The 19,355-nt window shown below is 37.3% G+C and overlaps 1 protein-coding gene across 1 annotated transcript in view; it reads left to right on the top strand.

Annotated features, from left to right (window-relative positions):
* LOC132763875 (uncharacterized) overlaps positions 1-19,355 on the top strand; it is a 39,642-nt gene that overhangs the window by 1,648 nt on the left and 18,639 nt on the right. Inside the window, exons 2-16 of the mRNA XM_067472225.1 lie at positions 696-775; positions 1,030-1,091; positions 4,449-4,599; positions 6,025-6,174; positions 6,326-6,412; positions 8,331-8,459; positions 8,630-8,750; positions 10,446-10,522; positions 12,854-12,943; positions 13,747-13,933; positions 14,598-14,674; positions 15,098-15,184; positions 16,485-16,550; positions 16,681-16,766; positions 17,981-18,023. Coding sequence (XP_067328326.1) covers positions 713-775; positions 1,030-1,091; positions 4,449-4,599; positions 6,025-6,174; positions 6,326-6,412; positions 8,331-8,459; positions 8,630-8,750; positions 10,446-10,522; positions 12,854-12,943; positions 13,747-13,933; positions 14,598-14,674; positions 15,098-15,184; positions 16,485-16,550; positions 16,681-16,766; positions 17,981-18,023 — 1,476 coding nt within the window. The 5' untranslated portion in view covers positions 696-712. The remainder of the gene's footprint in view (positions 1-695; positions 776-1,029; positions 1,092-4,448; positions 4,600-6,024; positions 6,175-6,325; positions 6,413-8,330; positions 8,460-8,629; positions 8,751-10,445; positions 10,523-12,853; positions 12,944-13,746; positions 13,934-14,597; positions 14,675-15,097; positions 15,185-16,484; positions 16,551-16,680; positions 16,767-17,980; positions 18,024-19,355) is intronic.

Raw genomic sequence — 19,355 nt, 5'->3', positions numbered from 1 at the left:
ATATATAATTAGGCATCCCTAGGTTCTTTTCTCTCTCCATTGGTGTGGAATTTGCGTGACCCCCCGCCCACTACCTCTCCCTTCACCCTTTCCTACCTTTTCCTATGGAACGCTGTAAACACAGAGCAATTGAATAGTAACTGAACAGATTTGAGGGGTTTGGGGGGGGGGGACTGAGGCCAACTGGAAATACTGGCAGGATTTGCCCTTGGCATATGGGAGTTGTAGTTCACCCTTATCCAGATAGCATTGAACCTAGCTGACATCGGATTTGGACCAAACTTGACACAGAGACCCAACATGGCCAACTGCGCATACAGGCAGGGTTTGGGGTGTCATTGACCTTGGCTTATGGAAGTTGTAGTTCACTGTTCTCCAAAGAGCACTGAACCCACCCAACAAGTAACTAGCCGACAAATGCCCTTTTCAAATAACCCAGGCATCCTAGTAATATAATACAATATAGATATAGATATGACTTTTACCTGCTAGGTCTCTCAGTGTGATGGGAGCCTGGGAGGTGTAGTTTCCCAAGGGCCTCTGGGCCTGTTTTGCCTAAAAGAGTGCAGATAAAGCAGCACCGATCCGCATTGCTTCTGCAGCATAGACGCATCCTCAAACTACAAATCCCAGGTGAACGCCCAAAGTGCTGGATGGATCTTGCTGCCATAAACCTGCTTTTCTCCATTCTTCAGGATGGCTTTGCCGTGACATGCTCCGGCTTTCGGCATCGGGTTCGAACCTCCTGAAAGCACACACTCATTTCAGGTCCAAGGTACGGCCATTGGGGCGAAACCACGGGGTTGGGCTACATGACCTCTCAAGGTCCCGTTCCCGTTCTGTTGGATTGCTGGAATTGCTTTGGCATCCCCTTGAGGTTCCGAAAGTCGAGGATTAACGGGCCTCTGTCGGGACGGTTTGGATTGTGCCAGGATGTGGGACTAGATGACCTTTGGGAGCCCCTTCCCATTTAGAGCAGCTTCGTTTCCCCAACCGTTATATTTTGCTTCCTCTCTCTTTGTTTTGCAGGCCAAAATGTCAACAAAGAGACTTCCTGCTCGGAGGCTGGAAGGCACCGATGCCAATATCTGGTATGTATCAATGATGATGATGATGATGATGATGAGAGACTCAAAGTGGTTGTTGTATGTCAACTTGTTCAGCCTGTGATTGTGTCTGATGCTCAGGATGAGAATGGGGTTGATGTTCCTGATGGTGGGCACGAGGATGAGGGTTTGCCCGGACCTGAGATAAGGTCTCTTAGGAAGATTCACAAGGCCACATTCCTGGGAGGGGCCCTTCGCAATCTTTCTCAGAGCAACTTCCTGAAGATGATTTGTCTGGTGCAGAAGTTGATGTTTATCTGGTGGTAAGGTTCAAAAGAAATGCTCTCCTTTCAGTTTTGGGATCTGGAAAAGCCTTATATTGATTCATGGGAGTCGCCTCAGTTGGGTCAACGTTGGAATCTCATGACAGTCTTGGGTGGGATGCTTCCTTACGGATGCTTCCTTCACAGTCATTCTCAAAGCAACTTTCTGAAGATGATTTGTCAGGTGCAGAAGTTGATGAGGGTCAAGTTAATGAGTGTGTAGAGAGAAGGCAAGGCTTTTGCAAACAGTGATAGAGTACTCAGGCCAAAGAAGATCAGTTCCTTTACAGGAAAAGAGAGATAACAAACCTTTATCTGGTGGTAAGGTTCAAAATAAATGCTCTCCTTTCGGTTTCGGGATCCGGAAAAGCCTTATATTGATTCATGGGTGTCGCCTCAGTTGGGTCAACGTTGGAATCTCACGACGGTCTTGGGTGGGATGCTTCCTTACAGCTTACAGTGTCTGATGTTCCTGATGGTGGGCCTGGGTCTGTTGGCAATGGGGATGAGGGTTTGCCTGGGCCTGAGATAAGGTGTCTCAGGAAGATTCACAAGGCCACATTCCTGGGAGGGGCCCTTCGCAGTCTTCTCAGAGCAACTTCCTGAAGATGATTTGTCAGGTGCAGAAGTTGATGAGAGTCAAGTCAATGAGTGTGTAGATAGAAGGCAAGGCTTTTATAAACAGTGATAGAGTACTCAGGCCAAAAAAGATCAGTTCGTTTACAGGAAAAGAGAGATAACAAACCTTTATCTGGTGGTAAGGTTCAAAAGAAATGCTCTCCTTTCTGTTTTGGGATCTGGAAAAGCCTTATATTGATTTATGGGAGTCGCCTCAATTGGATCAACGTTGGAATCTCATGACGGTCTTGGGTGAGATGATTCCTTATGATATGGAAAATTGTACGGTAAATACAGAACTCAACAGGTGACATACAACAAGATCCAGTCTCCTAGTGATTCAGAAGAGAGACCATGGGACCAAACTGGGAATTTTTTAATACTGTTTTCATGTTCATATATGTTGTATGTCAGCCTGTGACTGTGTCTGATGTTCATGATGGGAATGATGTTCCTGATGGTGGCCCTGAGTCTGTTGGCAATGAGGATGAGGGTTTGCCTGGGCCTGAGATAAGGTGTCTCAGGAAGATTCACAAGGCCACATTCCTGGGAGGGGCCCTTCACAGTCTTTCTCAGAGCAACTTCCTGAAGATGATTTGTCAGGTGCAGAAGTTGATGAGAGTCAAGTCAATGAGTGTGTAGATAGAAGGCAAGGCTTTTGTAAACAGTGATAAGAGTACTCAGGCCAAAGAAGATCAGTTCATTTACAGGAAAAGAGAGATAACAAACCTTTATCTGGTGGTAAAGTTCAAAAGAAATGCTCTCCTTTCAGTTTTGGGATCTGGAAAAGCCTTATATTGATTCATGGGAGTCGCCTCAGTTGGGTCAACGTTGGAATTTCATTACAGTCTTGGGTGGGATGCTTCCTTATGGTATGGAAAACGGTACGATAAATACAGAACTCAATAGGTGACATACAATGAGATCCAATCTCCTGGTGATTCAGAAGAGAGACCATGGGATCGAACCAGGAATTTTTAAATATTTGTACATGTTGTATGTCAGCCTGTTCAGCCTGTGACTGTGTCTGATGTTCATGATGGCAATGAGGATGATGTTCCTGATGGTGGGCCTGGGTCTGTTGTCAATGGGGATGAGGTTTACCTGGGCTTGAGTTAAGCTCAGAAGAGAGGCCCGAGCTGTATCAGGAAGATTCATAAGGCCACATTCCTGGGAGAGGCCCTTCGCCGTCTTTCTCAGAGCAACTGTCTGAAGATGATTTGTCAGGTGCAGAACTTAATGAGAGTCAAGTTAATGAGAGTGTAGATAGAAGGCAAGGCTTTTATAAACAGCAACAGGGTGCTCAGGTGCAAAGAAGATACGTTTGTGTACATGAAAAGAGAGATAACAAACCTTTATCTGGTGGTGAGGTCAAAAGAAATGCTCTCCTTTCGGTTTTGGGATCTGGAAAAGCCTTATATTGATTCATGGGAAAGAGTTGCCTCAGTTGGGTCAACGTTGGGATTCATGATGATCTTGCTTTCAAGAGCTCTTAGTTTCATGTATCAAGTTTTTGCCAAGCTCCTGATTTGTGTATTGGATTTTTCATTCTGCCTTTTTTCATGGATTCTTGTGTCTGTTTCATGGATGTTCATACCTATGGATCTTGTTTTGCCTTGAAGCTCATGGACTAATTAACCTTTGTTTTGGGAACTTTATTGTTTTTGCTAATTTTGCTGATTTTTATGTGGGAAAGAAGTGAATAGTTTCTCTGGTTCTTGGCACTGTTTGACCAGGGAATTAATGCCGTTACACATTAAGATTAAAAAGTAACTTGTTTTGCTGTCTGTTAGTCTCCTTGCATGAGTAGAGAAGGGACCCAAGTCTAAACACAGAATTCATTAGTGATTAATCGCAATTCCAAACAAAAGGAATATGCAACTTTAGCCTCCAGCTATGATAATAATCAGGTTTCAGGGGGAATAATTTCAACTCGATGGTATTTATATTTGATTGATTGATTGATTGATTGATCAACAGCCACTTCTGTTAGTCTAGTGTCAATATTCACAATAAATAACCAAAACTAATCATGAAACAATTCAAAAAATTATTCACAAAAATTATTCGCAAAATAGATTCACAAAACTATTCACAAAAAGTATTTGTAAAACATATTCACAATATTATTAGCAAATAAATTCACAAAAATATTTATGATATTGTTTGCAGAAAAATATTTACAAAAATAATGTCAAAAATATTTGCAAAAAAATTGCAAAAAATAATAAAGTCATTATTATTATTATTATTATTACTACTACTACTATTATTATTATTATTATTATTATTATCATAATCACCCAGAGAGGAAGATAACACTTATTATTATTATTATTATTATATTTATATGTACATAGCAACACAACACGCATGCACATGAGGTCCAAGTGTCTGGGATTTGTCTGTTATTATCATCATATTAATCCTAATTTTACGTCTTCTTTCTCTCCCTCTTTAGGGTGAAGTTTGTGTCCCTGACGGCCGCTCACAAAGCGGTGAACCTGGGCCAAGGCTTCCCCAATTTTCCGCCTCCGGATTTCATGAAAGAAGCCTTTGCGGAGGCCGTTTCCGGGCAAGACCCCCTCATCCACCAATACACCAGAGCCTTCGTACGTCGCAATTTTTATGTTTATTTTATTATTATTGACATACACCAGAGCAGGAACACCTCTGACCTTGAACACTACGCCAGCTTTGTAAAATCAGTAAGCATATATGTTGGCAAAGCAGTAAAAAATAGTGAAACAGTAAAAGTCCAAAATCCAAATTGATCCATAAGCTTCTAAGGGAAACAAGATCCATGAGGAGTACATAGAAATTCATGCAACAAGGCACCTGAAACTATGAAACAAAACAGCAGGAAAATCCCATTGGCAAAACTTAGGCTTGCCAAAAAGGCGATAGTAGTAGTAGTAGTAGTAGTAGTAATAATAATAATAATAATAATGTGTATTACCTGCCTCTCGGGGCGATAGTAGTAGTAGTAACAACAACAACAACATGTAGTATCTGCCTCCCAGGACGATAGTAGTACTTACTTACTTACTTAGACAATCCCTCGTCGTCCGAGGATGATGGACGATTGTAGTAGTAGTAATAACAATAGCAATAATATGTATTACCTGCCTCTCAGGATAATAGTAGCAGCAGTAATAGTAATAATATGTATTACCTGCCTCTCAGGGTAATAGTAGTAGTAGTAACAACAACAACAACAAAAACGATATGTAGTACCTGCTTCCCGAGACAGTAGTAGTAGTAGTAGTAGTAACAACAAGAATAATATGTATTACCTGCCTCTCGGCATGAAAGTAGTAGTAATACTAATAATAATGTATATTACCTGCCTCTCAGGGTAATAGTAGTAGTAATAACAATAATACATATTACCTGCCTCTCAGAGCGATAGTAGTAGTAGTAGTAACAACAACAACAACAACAACAACAACAACAACAACAACAACAATAATATGTAGTACCTGCCTCCCAAGACAACAGTAGTAGTAGTAGTAGTAGTAGTAGTAATAATAACAACAACAATAATATGTATTACCTGCCTCCCGGAGCAATAGTAGTAGTAGTAGTAATACTAATAATAATATGTATTACCTGCCTCTCAAGGTAATAGTAGTAGTAGTAGTAGTAGTAATAATAATAATAATAATAATAATAATACGTATTACCTGCCTCTTGGAGCGATAGTAGTAGTAGTAGTAATAATAACAACAACAACATGTGGTACTTGCCTCTCGGTGAGACAGTGGTAGTAGTAGTAAGAATAATAATAACAATAATGTGTATTACCTGCCTCTCGGGGTGACAGTAGTAGTAGTACTAACAACAACAACAACATGTAGTACTTGCCTCTCGGGATAACAGTAGTAGTAATACTAATAATAATATGTATGACCTGCCTCTTGGGCGATAGTAGTAGTAGTAATGCTAATAAAAATAATATGTCCTACCTGGCTCTCAGACCAAGCTCTGAACTGCATTAGAGGGTGAGTGCGGATACCTTTGTCTGCCCGTTGCAGGGCCATCCACGGCTGGTGTCCGTCTTGGCCCGCCTCTTTGGGAAACTTCTTGGCCGGGACCTCGACCCCATGAAGAACGTCTTGGTGACAGTCGGCGCTTACCAGTCCCTCTTCTCCTGCTTCCAGGCCCTGGTGGACGAGGGAGATGAGGTAAGCGGTAGGAAGGGATCCCCAAAGGTCATCTAGCTCAGCTTGTTCTTGCTGCCATAACCACATCATGTCATTCCTGGTGCATACATAACTCCATTCTTTGCCGAGAAAGGATATAATATAATGTAACTTTGCAACATTGTTTTTGTAGGTTATCATCATCGAGCCCTTCTTCGACTGCTATGAGCCAATGGTCAAAATGGCCGGCGGGACACCCGTCTTCATCCCTCTCCGACTGGTAAGCGATTGGACATTTTGCATTTATATTATATGCAACGCGACCATTATGTGATGCATCAGGGGAAAAAGCAAATATGGTCACTTGCACTCCAAGAGTTACCTTATCCTTTTCCGGGACTGGTAAGCGGTTGGATGTTATGCATTTATATTATAAGCAATGCGACCATTATGTGATGCACCAGGATCCTAGTTTTGAGAACCCGAGATAAGAAAAGGGAATATAATGAAACGACATTTGCACCCCAAAGGGTTCCCTTACCCTTTTCAGAGACTGGTAAACTGTTGGACATTTTGCATGTATTTTGCAATGCGACCATTATGTGATGCATCAGGAAAAAAAGGCCAATACGATCCTGGTTTTGAGAAACCGGGATAAGGAAAGGGAATATAATGAAACACTTGCACCACAAAGGGTTCCCTTACCCTTTCCAGAGACTGGTAAACTGTTGGACATTTTGCCTGTATTATGCAATGCGACCATTATGTGATACAGCAGAAGGGGGAAGGCCAAAATAACCCTAGTTTTGAGAAATAGCAGAAGGAAAACAGAATATAATGAAACAACACTTGCACTCGAAAGGGTTATGTTACCTTTTTCAGGGACTGGTAAGCGCATAGGATGTTTTGCATTTATATTATATGCAATGCGACCATTATGTGAGACAGCAGGGGAAAAGGCCAAAACAATCCTGGTTTAGAGAAACGGGGAAAGGAAAGGGAATATAATGAAACAACACTTGCACTCCAAAGGGTTATGTTACCCTTTTCAGGGATTGGTAAACGCATAGGATGTTGCATTTATATTATATGCAATGCGACCACTATGTGATGCAGCAGGAAAAAAATCCAATATAATCCTGATTTTGAGAAATAGGGGAAACAACACAAAGGGTCCCCTTATCCTTTTCAGAGACTGGCAAACTATTGGGACATTTTGCATGTATGTTATATGCAATGCGACCATTATGTGATGCAGCAGGGAAAAAAGCCAAAACAATCCTAGTTTTGACAAATAGTGGAAGGAAAAGAGAATATGATGAAACAACACTTGCACTTCAAAGGGATATGTTACCCTTTTCAGGGACTGGTAAGCAGGTGGATGTTTTGCATTTATATTATATGCAATGCGACCATTATGTGATGCAGCAGGGGAAAAGACCAATATAATTCTGGTTTTGAGAAATAGGGAAAGGAAAGGAAATATAATGAAACAACACTTTCAGCCCAAACGGTTACCTTAACCATTTTCAGGGACGTATTTTTCTTATATGCGACGCGACCATTATGTGATGCAGCAGGCAAAAAAGCCAAATTATCTTAGTTTTGAGAAATAAGGGTGGGAAAAGGGAATATAACTACTTGCACCCCAAATGGTTACCTTACCATTTTCAAGAATGGGCAGGACATTTAGCATTTTTCTTATATGCGACGCGACCATTATGTGATGCGGCAGGCAAAAAAGCCAATACGATCTTAGTTTTGAAAAATAAGGGTGGGGAAAGGGAATATAACTAAACAATACTTGCACCCCAAAGGGTTACCTTACCATTTTCAGAGACATATAAGCGGGCAGGACATTTTGAATTTATCTTATATGCGACGCGACCATTATGTGATACAGCAGGCAAAAAAGCCAATACGAATTTAGTTTTGAGAAATAAGGATGGGAAAAGGGAATATAACAAAACAATACTTGCACCCTAAAGGGTTACCTTACTCTTCTTAAGGACTGGTAAGCGGTTGGGCGTTTTGCATGTATGTTACATGTAATGCGACCATTATGTGATGCGCATGAACAAAGGCCAATACAATCCTGGTTTTAAGAAATAGTGGGTATGGAGGAAGAATACAATGAAACCTTACCCTTTCCCATCTCATTGTAATTTTGACAGTGCTTCTCTCATCTTCTTTCCCAGAAAGCCACAGAAAGTGGAAAGCTGATCTCAAGCAAAGACTGGCAACTCGATCCAGCGGAGTTGGAGTCCAAATTCACCCCGCGGACGAAAGCCATCATCCTCAATTCTCCCAATAACCCCCTGGGCAAGGTAGCCATGTTTTTATGGTCTGAAGGTCAACCAAAGCTGTGACGTGGCAGTGAAAAAGGCCAACGTGATACAGTGCACTAATGAAAACACAAACACAGCCCCTTCCCCAACCAGCAGAGAGAGAGAGAGAGATCCTCATGCATTTTTTGGGTCTTATTTTGGGGTGACAGGTGTTTAGCCGGGAGGAACTGCAGCTCGTTGCAGACCTGTGTGCGAAACACGACGTCCTGTGCTTCAGTGACGAGGTCTATGAATGGTTGGTCTATGATGGAAACCAACACGTCCGGATTGGTGAGTGGAAACATGGGTTGGGAAACACTTCCTCCCGTTTTCGATGCATTTCACAATAGTGAAATCCATCTGATAGCAAATATTAATATCTGGAAGGACTTAAAATGAGTCCCTATGTTGGGAGAAAGTTCTATATTATACTACTAGCCATCGCTTGCCACGTGTTGCTGTGGCCCAGTTTGTATATATGTTCTTTGTGTGTGTATATATGTGTGTTTGCATGTATATATATGTGGTTTTGCACATGCGTTGTAATTTTTTTTGGCTTTTTAATTCTTTTCTGCTATGTTTTTCAGTATTTTTATGAGTGATGGTCACTTGTTGGCCCGATCGGTGTCTTGTGTCCAAATTTAGTGTCAATTGGTCCAGTGGTTTTTGAGTTATGCTAATCCCACAAACGAACATTACATTTTTATTTATATAGATATTAGGAGAACTTAGAATGAGCCCCTATATTGGGAGAAAGTTCTATATTTAAATAATAATAATAATAATAATATAATAATATATAATAAAATAAAAATATAATAATTCTCATAATGTATAATAAGATATAATGTAATTTAAATAATAATAATAAACAATAAATATATATTAAAATAAAAATATAATAATTCTCATAAGGTACAGTAAGAAATAATAATATAATTTAAAGAATAATAATATAAAATAAAATAAATATTATAGTTTTCATAATGTATAATAAGATATAATAATGTATTGTCGAAGGCATTCATAAGATATAATAATATAAATAATAATAATAATATATAATATATAATAAAATAAAAATATAATAATTCTCATAATGTATAAGATATAATTTAAATAATAATCATATAAAATAAAATATAATAACATAAAAATATAATAATTCTCATAATGTATAATAAGATATAATAATATAATTTAAATAATAATAATATAAAATAAAACATAATAAAATAAAAATATAATAATTCTCATAATGTATAATAAGATATACTAATATAAATAATAATGCAAAATAATAATATATAATAAATATATAATAATTCTCATAATGTATAATAAGATATATAATTTAAATAATAATAAAAATCATAATAATATATAATAAAATAAAATATAATGATTCTCATAATGTGCAATAAGATATAGTAATATAAATAATAATAAAAATCATAATAATATATAATAAAATAAAATATAATGATTCTCATAATGTGCAATAAGATATAGTAATATAAATAATAATAATATAAAATAATATATAATAAAATAAAATAAAATAATTATCATAATGTATAATGATATAATTTAAATAATAATAATGTAAAATAATAATATATAATAAAATTAAAACATAATAGTTTTCCCAGCTCTGTTCTTAACTCTGAGTCCTTTGTCAGTTGGATGTTTTTTTGTTGTTTTTTTAAAAAATAACTTTTATTAGGTATATTTCAGCAAATACAATAAGTAAGAAAAAGATACGCACTTTAAAACAGTAGGGTGTGTTTGGGACAATATGGGAGGTAGAAAGAAGAGATGTTCATAACTCAGGGACCGCTTGTATATCCTTCTCAGGGTATTAAAAAATAATCCTTACCATTCTTATCATCATATATTTTTCTCTCTGCTAGTTCCTCTTGCGTTTATCTCCTTTGCATTTTCTCTTTTTATGTCTGTTTTTTTCCTTCTTTTTTCTTTCCGCAGCCAGCTTGCCGGGGATGTGGGAGCGGACTTTGACCATCGGGAGCGCTGGGAAGACCTTCAGCGCCACGGGATGGAAGGCGAGTGGGGCCAAAAATGGGGCGAAACCCCATTAATTTGTACAGCTATAGATTAAGATTTGGGTGGGATGCTTCCTTGTGGTATGGAAAACAGTTTGGTAAATACAGAACTCAACAGAAATGCAACCTCCTACCGACTCGGAAGATTGAACTGGGAATTTTTTAATACTGTTTTCATGTTCGTATAGGTTGTATGTCAGCCTGTTGAGCCTGTGTTTGTGTCTGATGTTCAGGATGGGAATGGGGATGATGTTCCTGATGATGGGCCTGGGTCTGTTGAGTTAAGCTCAGGCGAGAGGCCCAAGCTGTCTCAGGAAGATTCACAAGGCCACATTCCTGGGAGAGGCCCTTCCCAGTCTTTCTCAGAGCAATTGCCGGAAGATGATTTGTCAGGTGCAGAAGTTAATGAGAGTGTAGATAGCAGACAAGGCTTTTGTAAACAGAGAGTAAACAGAGTGTGTTGTTGTAGGTTTTTTCGGGCCATATGGCCATGGTCTAGAGGCATTCTCTCCTGACGTTTCGCCTGCATCTATGGCAAGCATCCTCAGAGGTAGTGAGGTCTGTTGGATCTAGGAAAAAGGGTTTATATATCTGTGGAATGACCAGGGTGGGACAAAGGACTCTTGTCTGCTGGAGCTAGGTGTGAATGTTTCAACTGACCACCTTGATTAGCATATAGTGGTCTGACAGAGCCTGGAGCAAACTTTTGTTGAGAGGTGATTAGATGTCCTTGTTTGTTTCCTCTGTTGTTGTGCTTTTGCAATTTTAGATTTTTTTTTAATACTGGTAGCCAGATTTTGTTCAATTTCATGGTTTCCTCCTTTCTGTTGACATTGTCCACATGCTTGTGTGTTTCAATGGCTTCTCTGTGTAGTCTGATATGGTGGTTGTTGGAGTGGTCCAGCATTTCCAGAGTGTCCAGGCACAAATAAGATTGGTTCGTTTACAGGAAAAGAGAGATAACAAACCTTTATCTGGTGGTAAGGTCAAAATAAATGCTTTCCTTTCGGTTTTGGAATCTGGAAAAACCTTATATTGATTAATGAGAAAGAGTTGCCTCAGTTGAGTCAATGTTGGAATTTCATGACGGTCTTGCTTTCAAGTGCTCTTAGTTTCATGTATCAAGTTTTTGCCAAGCTCCTGGTTTGTGTATTGGATTTCTTGTGCTTTCTTCTTTCATGGATTCTTGTGCCTGTTTCATGGATTTTTAACCTTTGTTTTGAAACTGTACTGTTTTTGCTAATTTTACTGCTTTGGCTACTTATATTCTTCAATAAACTGCTTGCTGATTTTACCAAGCTGTTGTGGCGTTTAAGGTCAGGGGTGGTCCCACTCTGGTGTACGACAGTATATTTGTATATTTTAAATGGCTATGCTGATGCTTTTATGAGATAAAGCAGGGTGCAAATAAATATAACTAGCCGTGCCCTGCCACACGTTGCTGTGGCCCACCTGGGGGTTCTGTATGGGAGGTTTGGCCAATTTCTATCATTGTTGGGGTTCAGAATGCTCTGTGATTGTAGGTGAACTATAAATCCCAGCAAATACAACTCCAAAATGTCAAGATTCTATTTTCCCCAAACTCCACCAGTGTTCACATTTGGGCATATGGAGTATTCGTGTAGAGTTTGGTCCAGATCTATCATTGTTTGAGTCCACAGTGATCTCTGGATGTAGGTGAACTACAACTCCCAAACTCAAGGCCAATGCCCACCAACCTTTCCAGTATTTTCTGTTGGTTATTGGAGTTCTGTTTGCCAAGTTTGGTTCAATTCCATCGTTGATGGAGTTCAGAAAGCTCTTTGATTGCAGGTGAACTATAAATCCCAGAAACTACAACTCCCAAATGACAAAATCATATTTTTTTGAGTGATGGTCACTCCTTGTGTAGTGAGACGTTTTGTTGCCAAAATTTGGTGTGATTTCATTCATTGGTTCTTTTGTTTATAAGGTACTCATTATGCACAGAGCATTTATATATATATATATATATATATATATATATATAATATATTATGAATATACTACAACTTATGGTATAGTACAATATATTATATAATACTACTAGTATAATATTCTGGTAGTGCATTATATATATATATATATATATATATATATATATATATATATATATATTGTGGTATTATAAGATACTACAATATAATAATATATAATAGTATAATAATTGAATATTGTATACTACATGTAATATTACTAGTAATATTGCAATTTATAATGTTTATGGTATTTTGAGATCCTTTGTATGGGATTTCTAGGCTACCTCACAGTCTGAAATAATAATAATCATACCTGCCTGTGTGTTCTCCACAGGTTGGCTGGACGCTGGGCCCAGACCACCTCTTGACACACCTTCGGACGGTCCACCAGAACTCCCTCTATCACTGCCCAACGGCCACTCAGGTGAGAAGGCAACGTACCTGCCACAAAAGGGAACAAGGTACATTGACTCTCTTTGAAACTAACAATGAGGTCACCACAACATCTTTTATAGAACTCCAGTATGCTGATGATAACGTAATCTGTACTCATTCAGACGAAGGCCTACAAACCATTCCAAACACCTCTGCAGAAGCAAACGAAAAGTGTGGTTTGGTGATATGGCCTAACCAATAACATTTATTATTATAACAACAACAACAACAATCCCGCTCAACACTTGCAAATCAAGCTTGCTCATTGCATCATGTGTAACAGGCCATTATACCCATTATATAAACTACAAATCCCAGCATCCCATAGCTCTGAGCATTCGTCCTGATGCAGCTGCCTTGCTTTCAAGTGCTCTTAGTTTCATGTACCAAGTTTTTGCCAAGCTTCTGATTTGTGCATTGGATTTTTCATGCTGTCTTCTTTCATGGATTCTTGTGTCTGTTTCATGAATGTTTATACCCATGGAACTTGTTTTGCCTTGAAGCTCATGGACTAACTAACCTTTGTTTTGGAACTTTACTATTTTTGCTTTTTTTTTTTTTTTTTTTTTGCTCCTCATTCATTCAGATCATTCAATCATTCAGATGATCTGAGATTCGAACCCGGGTCTCCCAAATGAATGCAAATTCTATAAGGTTCAAGCCAGGTTTTTCCTCAAATATTGGAATTATTTTAGGGTGCAACTAATTCTTGCTTAAGAGAAGAAAGTGGAAAATATCATTATTAATAATAATTATTAGCAAATAATAATAATGTACTTCTGTAATTTCCAGGAAGCCGTGGCCCGTGGTTTGGAGAAAGAGCTGGAGCGTTTGGGGAAACCAGACAGCTATTTTGTGGAATTGCCTCGGCTGCTGCAGCAGAAGCGGGATTTCCTAATCCAGAACCTGATCGCGGCCGGAATGAAGCCCATTGTCCCTGAAGGAACCTACTTCTTGATGGCCGACCTCTCCGGCTTCAGTAGGTTCCATCCAAAAGGAGAGCCCCTTCCCCATAAGTTACAGGGCAAACGGTTCTGAACTCCATTTGCTGCACTTGGCATAAGCTGAGGATGAAGACAGGAGGAGGAGGAGGAGGAAACCAGGACATTTCAAAGGACGTATTGTATTATATTGTAATATTATAGTATTATAATTGTACATTATATATTATATATTATAATATTTTATTTTATTTTATTGTAGTGTTATATTATACTACATTGCATTATATTATAATGTGTTGCATTGTAATAATTTATTATATTGTAACATATTAGAATATTTTATTTTATTATATTGTAATGCTGTATTATATTATATTATATTATATTGCATTATAATATTGTATTGTATTGTAATATTTTATTATATTTGTAATATTTTATTATATTATGTTGTAATGTTTTATGGCATTGTAATATTTTCTTATATTGTAATATTATATTCTAATATTTTACCCTTTTATATTATATCATTACATTATGTTATATGATACTGTAATATTTATTTATATTAAAATAATCTATTGCCATATTATATTACATAATATGATATTAAATATAATATAATATAATTTATCGATAGTGGAAGGTCTCCCAATAGTTTCCATTGTCCATGCCATTTCTTTCTTTGCTTTCTTCTAGAAATTGACTTGCCTGACCAAGGAGATAAAGAGGAACCCTATGACTCTCGCTTCGTGGAATGGATGATCAAGAATAAAGTGAGCATTCGCGGCTAATAATAATAATAATAATAATAATAGTTTTATTGAGCCAGGTAACAGCATTACTAAAACATAAACAAACACATAATCATTTCAAAACATACACCAGACCTTAAACCCCACACGAGCTTGGTAAAATCAGCAAGCAGTTTATTGAAGAATATAAACAGGCAAAGCAGTAAAATTAGCAAAAACAGCAAAGTTCCAAAACAAAGGATAGTCCATGAGCTTCAGGGTAAAATAAGATCCATAGGTATAACATCCACGAAACCGGCACCAGAATCCATGAAACAATCCAATACACAAATCAGGAGCTTGGCAAAACTTGGTACATGAAACTAAGAACACTTGAAAGCAAGACCGTCATACTCCGTTTTCCAAATATACCGTTTTCCTCCCAACTTGTCTCATTTTCTCCAGGGTTTAGCAGCCATCCCTGTTTCTGCGTTCTATAGTGCAGAACAGAAGAAGAATTTCAACCATTTCATCCGCTTCTGCTTTGCCAAGGTGAGCCGGGGTTCCTTAATAATAATTATTTATATCTACACAATAATAATAATAAATCTTAAGGTGCATCTACAGTGTCGAATCAGTGCTTTTTGGTCCCACTTCAGCTGCCAGGGGGTGCGGGGAGTTGTAGTTTTGCAACTCCTAGAATAATTCAGCGATGATGACGATGATAATACAATAATAATTAATTAATTAATTAATTAATAATCTATAAGGTGCATCTACAGTGTTGCTTTTTGACCCGAAACTTGTAAAATGTCGACATTAAAATAGAATTAAAGATTAAATAATAATCATAAAATATTACTATTTAAATTTTAATGCTATTATGGTATAATTATTATAATATATTATTATTTAATATTTAATTGTAATATATAATAATATATTATTATGTAATCTTAAATTCTATTATATAATAATATATTAATATTATTTATATGTAATACTATAATATATGATTATTATTTAATATTTAATTATAATATATAATAATATATTATTATGTAATCTTTAATTCTATTATATAATAATATATTAATATTATTTATATGTAATGCTATAATATATTATTATTCTTTAATATTTAATTATAATATATAATAATATATTATTATGTAATCTTTAATTCTATTATATAATAATATATTAATATTATTTATATGTAATGCTATAATATATGATTATTATTTAATATTTAATTATAATATATAATAATATATTATTATGTAATCTTTAATTCTATTATATAATAATATATTAATATTATTTATATGTAATGCTATAATATATGATTATTCTTTAATATTTAATTATAATATATAATAATATATTATTATGTAATCTTTAATTCTATTATATAATAATATATTAATATTATTTATATGTAATGCTATAATATATGATTATTATTTAATATTTAATTATAATATATAATAATATATTATTATGTAATCTTTAATTCTATTATATAATAATATATTAATATTATTTATATGTAATGCTATAATATATGATTATTCTTTAATATTTAATTATAATATATAATAATATATTATTATGTAATCTTTAATTCTATTATATAATAATATATTAATATTATTTATATGTAATGCTATAATATATGATTATTATTTAATATTTAATTATAATATATAATAATATATTATTATGTAATCTTTAATTCTATTATATAATAATATATTTACATTATTTATATTTAATATTATAATATATTATAACTATTATTTAATATTGAATTCTATTATATAATAATAATAAAAATATTTCTATCTAGGAGGATTCGACCCTCAAAGCCGCCAGTGCCATCTTGCAAGAATGGAGCAAACAGAAACCCAGTTTGTAAAAAGAGACGTTTGGAGCAGAATCGGTATCTATAGAATAAACTGGAAAAGAGACTACTACAGGGGTTGCTATATGAATAAAGGGCTTGCTGTTTTTGTGAGCGTTTTGTTTATTTCATCCCTTGAAAGTCGGAGGAGAAAAATTACAAGCGTTTAAAGAGACAGACATACATTTGGGGTTTTGCCGTCATGATTGTTATGATGATAATGATAATGTTCAGATGGAATCTCCAAGAGAGGAGATTCCATCTGAACACGAGGAAGAACTTCCTGACTGTGAGAGCCGTTCAGCAGTGGAACTCTCTGCCCCAGAGTGTGGTGGAGGCTCCTTCTTTGGAGGCTTTGAAGCAGAGGCTGGATGGCCATCTGTCAGGGGTGCTTTGAATGCAATATTCCTGCTTCTTGGCAGAATGAGGTTGGACTGGATAATGGCCCAGGAGGTCTCTTCCAACTCTTGGATTCTAGGATTCTATGATTAACATTCCAGAGTTGCAAGCCGCAAAGGTTGTGTGTGTGTGCGTGCGTATATAATACACACACACATGCACATATATACTTTTTAGGATGAGTTCATAGACGAAGGAAGGAAGGAAGGAAGGAAGCAAGGAAGGAAGGAAAGGTAGACAAAGAAGGGGGAAACGAAGGAATGTAAACAGGTAGAAAGAAAAAGGAAAGAAGGGAAAACTAATGAAAGAAAGAAGGAAGGAATGAAAAAGTAAAAAAGCAAGGAAGGAAAGAAGGAAGAAATGAAAAATAGATATGAAAGAAAGAGGGATAAAGGAAGGAAGGAAAGGGAAGAAATGAAAAAGTACAAAAGGAAGGAAGAAAAGGAAGAAATGAGAAGGTAAAAGAAGGAGGAAGGAATAAAGAAGGAAAGAAAAAGGGAAGAAATGAGAAGGTAAAAGAAGAAGGAAGGGGAAAAAGGAAGGAATAAAGAAGGAAAGAAAGAAAGAAGAAATTAAAAAGTTAAAAAGAAAGGAAGGAAAAAGGAAGGAAAGGAAAGAAGGAAGAAAAAGAAGGAATCAAAAAGGAAAGACAGAAGGAGGGGAGAAATGAAATAGTTAAAAAGGAAGGAAAGAAGGAAAAAGGAAGAAATCAAAAAGGAAAGAAGGACGGAAGGAGGGAAAGAAATAAAGAAGTTAAAAAGGAAGGAAGGAAGGAAAAGGGAAGGAAGAAAAGGAAGTAATCAGAAAGAAGGAAGTAAAGGGAGGAAGGAAGTAAAGGAAGGAAAGCAAACATAATAAAGGAAGAATACAGAAGGAAGGCAAGAAAAAAGAAAGGAAAGAAAAAGTAAAGAAGGAAGGCAGGCAATGAGCAAGAGTGTTTTCTCTTAACTCCGACCCTGGAGGCGCCTCTATTCTTTCCTAGCTCTGCGGCTCCTCTTTCGCCGACCAATGGCATCGCGCGCCTGGGCGGAAGTGGTGTGAAGAGGCAAGATGGCGGACAGGTCTGGAGCCAAGCGCCGGAAGGGGGTAAAAAGACACGTGTGGGGACAAGACGGGGGGACTTGAAGCGTCAAAACTCGAGTGGATGGCGGGCGAAAGAGAGAAGAACCAGGCGAAGGAAGAACAGAGGAGAAGGGAGGCTTCCGAAGCAGATTCTCCCCCCAAACTCTCGTCTTCCGGGGTTTTTGGACTACGACTCCCAGAATGCCTCCCCATTGGCCGCCGCGGCTGAGGCTTCTGGGAAATGAAGTCCAAAAACCAAATTAAGCATCCACGTGTTTTGAATTGAACTGTTCTCAAGGCCTTTGCCATTGGATCTTATTTATTCACGCCTGTATTGTTTCTAATGGGATTTTATAATGTTAGTGGGTTGTTGTAGGTTTTTGGGGCTGTCTGGCCATGTTCTAGAAGCATTCTCTCCTGGCGTTTCAGACCTCACAACCTCTGAGGATGACTGCCAGAGATGTGGGTGAAACGTCAGGAGAGAATGCTTCTGGAACATGGCCAGACAGCCCGGAAAACACACAGCAAACCGTGATTCCAGCCATGAAGCTTTCAAAAATACATTATAATGTTATATATCTTCTCCTATATACACTTCACACACACACACATATAATCCCCCCTTTTGTATATGTATATTATATACAAAATATATATAATTGGTGTGGGTCTTAGTAGTCTCAGGAATTGAGCGAAAGTACTACAAGACCCATTGTACATGACCCATCCTTCTCCAAAGTTTGGTCAAGGTCCATCATTCATCCTGGTGACAGTGGTCTCACAAAGCGAGTGAAGGTAATGCAAGTCCCATCATCTGTGGTCCGTCCTCCTCCAAACCACACCAGGATGTAGAGTGGGTCACGCGGGCTCCGTGTGCCAAGTTTGATCCTGATCCATCATTATTGGGGGTCGCAGTGATCTCAAGAAATGAGTGAAGGTACTGCATCTCCCATCATCCATGGTCTATCCTCACCTAAACCGCCCCAAGTGGGTCATGGGGGTTTTTGTGGCAAGTTTGGTCGAGGTCTGTGATTTGTGGGGGCCGCAGTGTTCTGGTGGAAGCGAATTGGATGAAGGTACTGCAAATCCCATCCTCCATGGTCTGTAACCCCCAAACTTCACCAAAGCATGAGGTGGGTCTTGGGGGTTATGTGTGTCAAGTTTGGTCCAGGTCCATAGTTCATCCTGGTGCCATTGGTCTCACGAAGTGAGTGAAGGTACTGCAAGTCCCATTATTCATGGTCCATCCTCCTCCAAACCACACCACAAAGTAGAGCAGGTCATGGGGGCTTTGTGTGCCAAGTTTGGTCCTGATCCGTCATTGGTGGGGGTCGCAGTGGTCTCAGGAAGTGAGTG

This window comes from Anolis sagrei, chromosome 11, assembly GCF_037176765.1.
Source record: "Anolis sagrei isolate rAnoSag1 chromosome 11, rAnoSag1.mat, whole genome shotgun sequence".
In the NCBI taxonomy this organism is placed as follows: Eukaryota; Metazoa; Chordata; class Lepidosauria; order Squamata; family Dactyloidae; genus Anolis; species Anolis sagrei.
The sequence above is the reverse complement of the archived record's forward strand: the minus strand, read 5'-3'. Positions and strand labels throughout refer to the sequence as shown.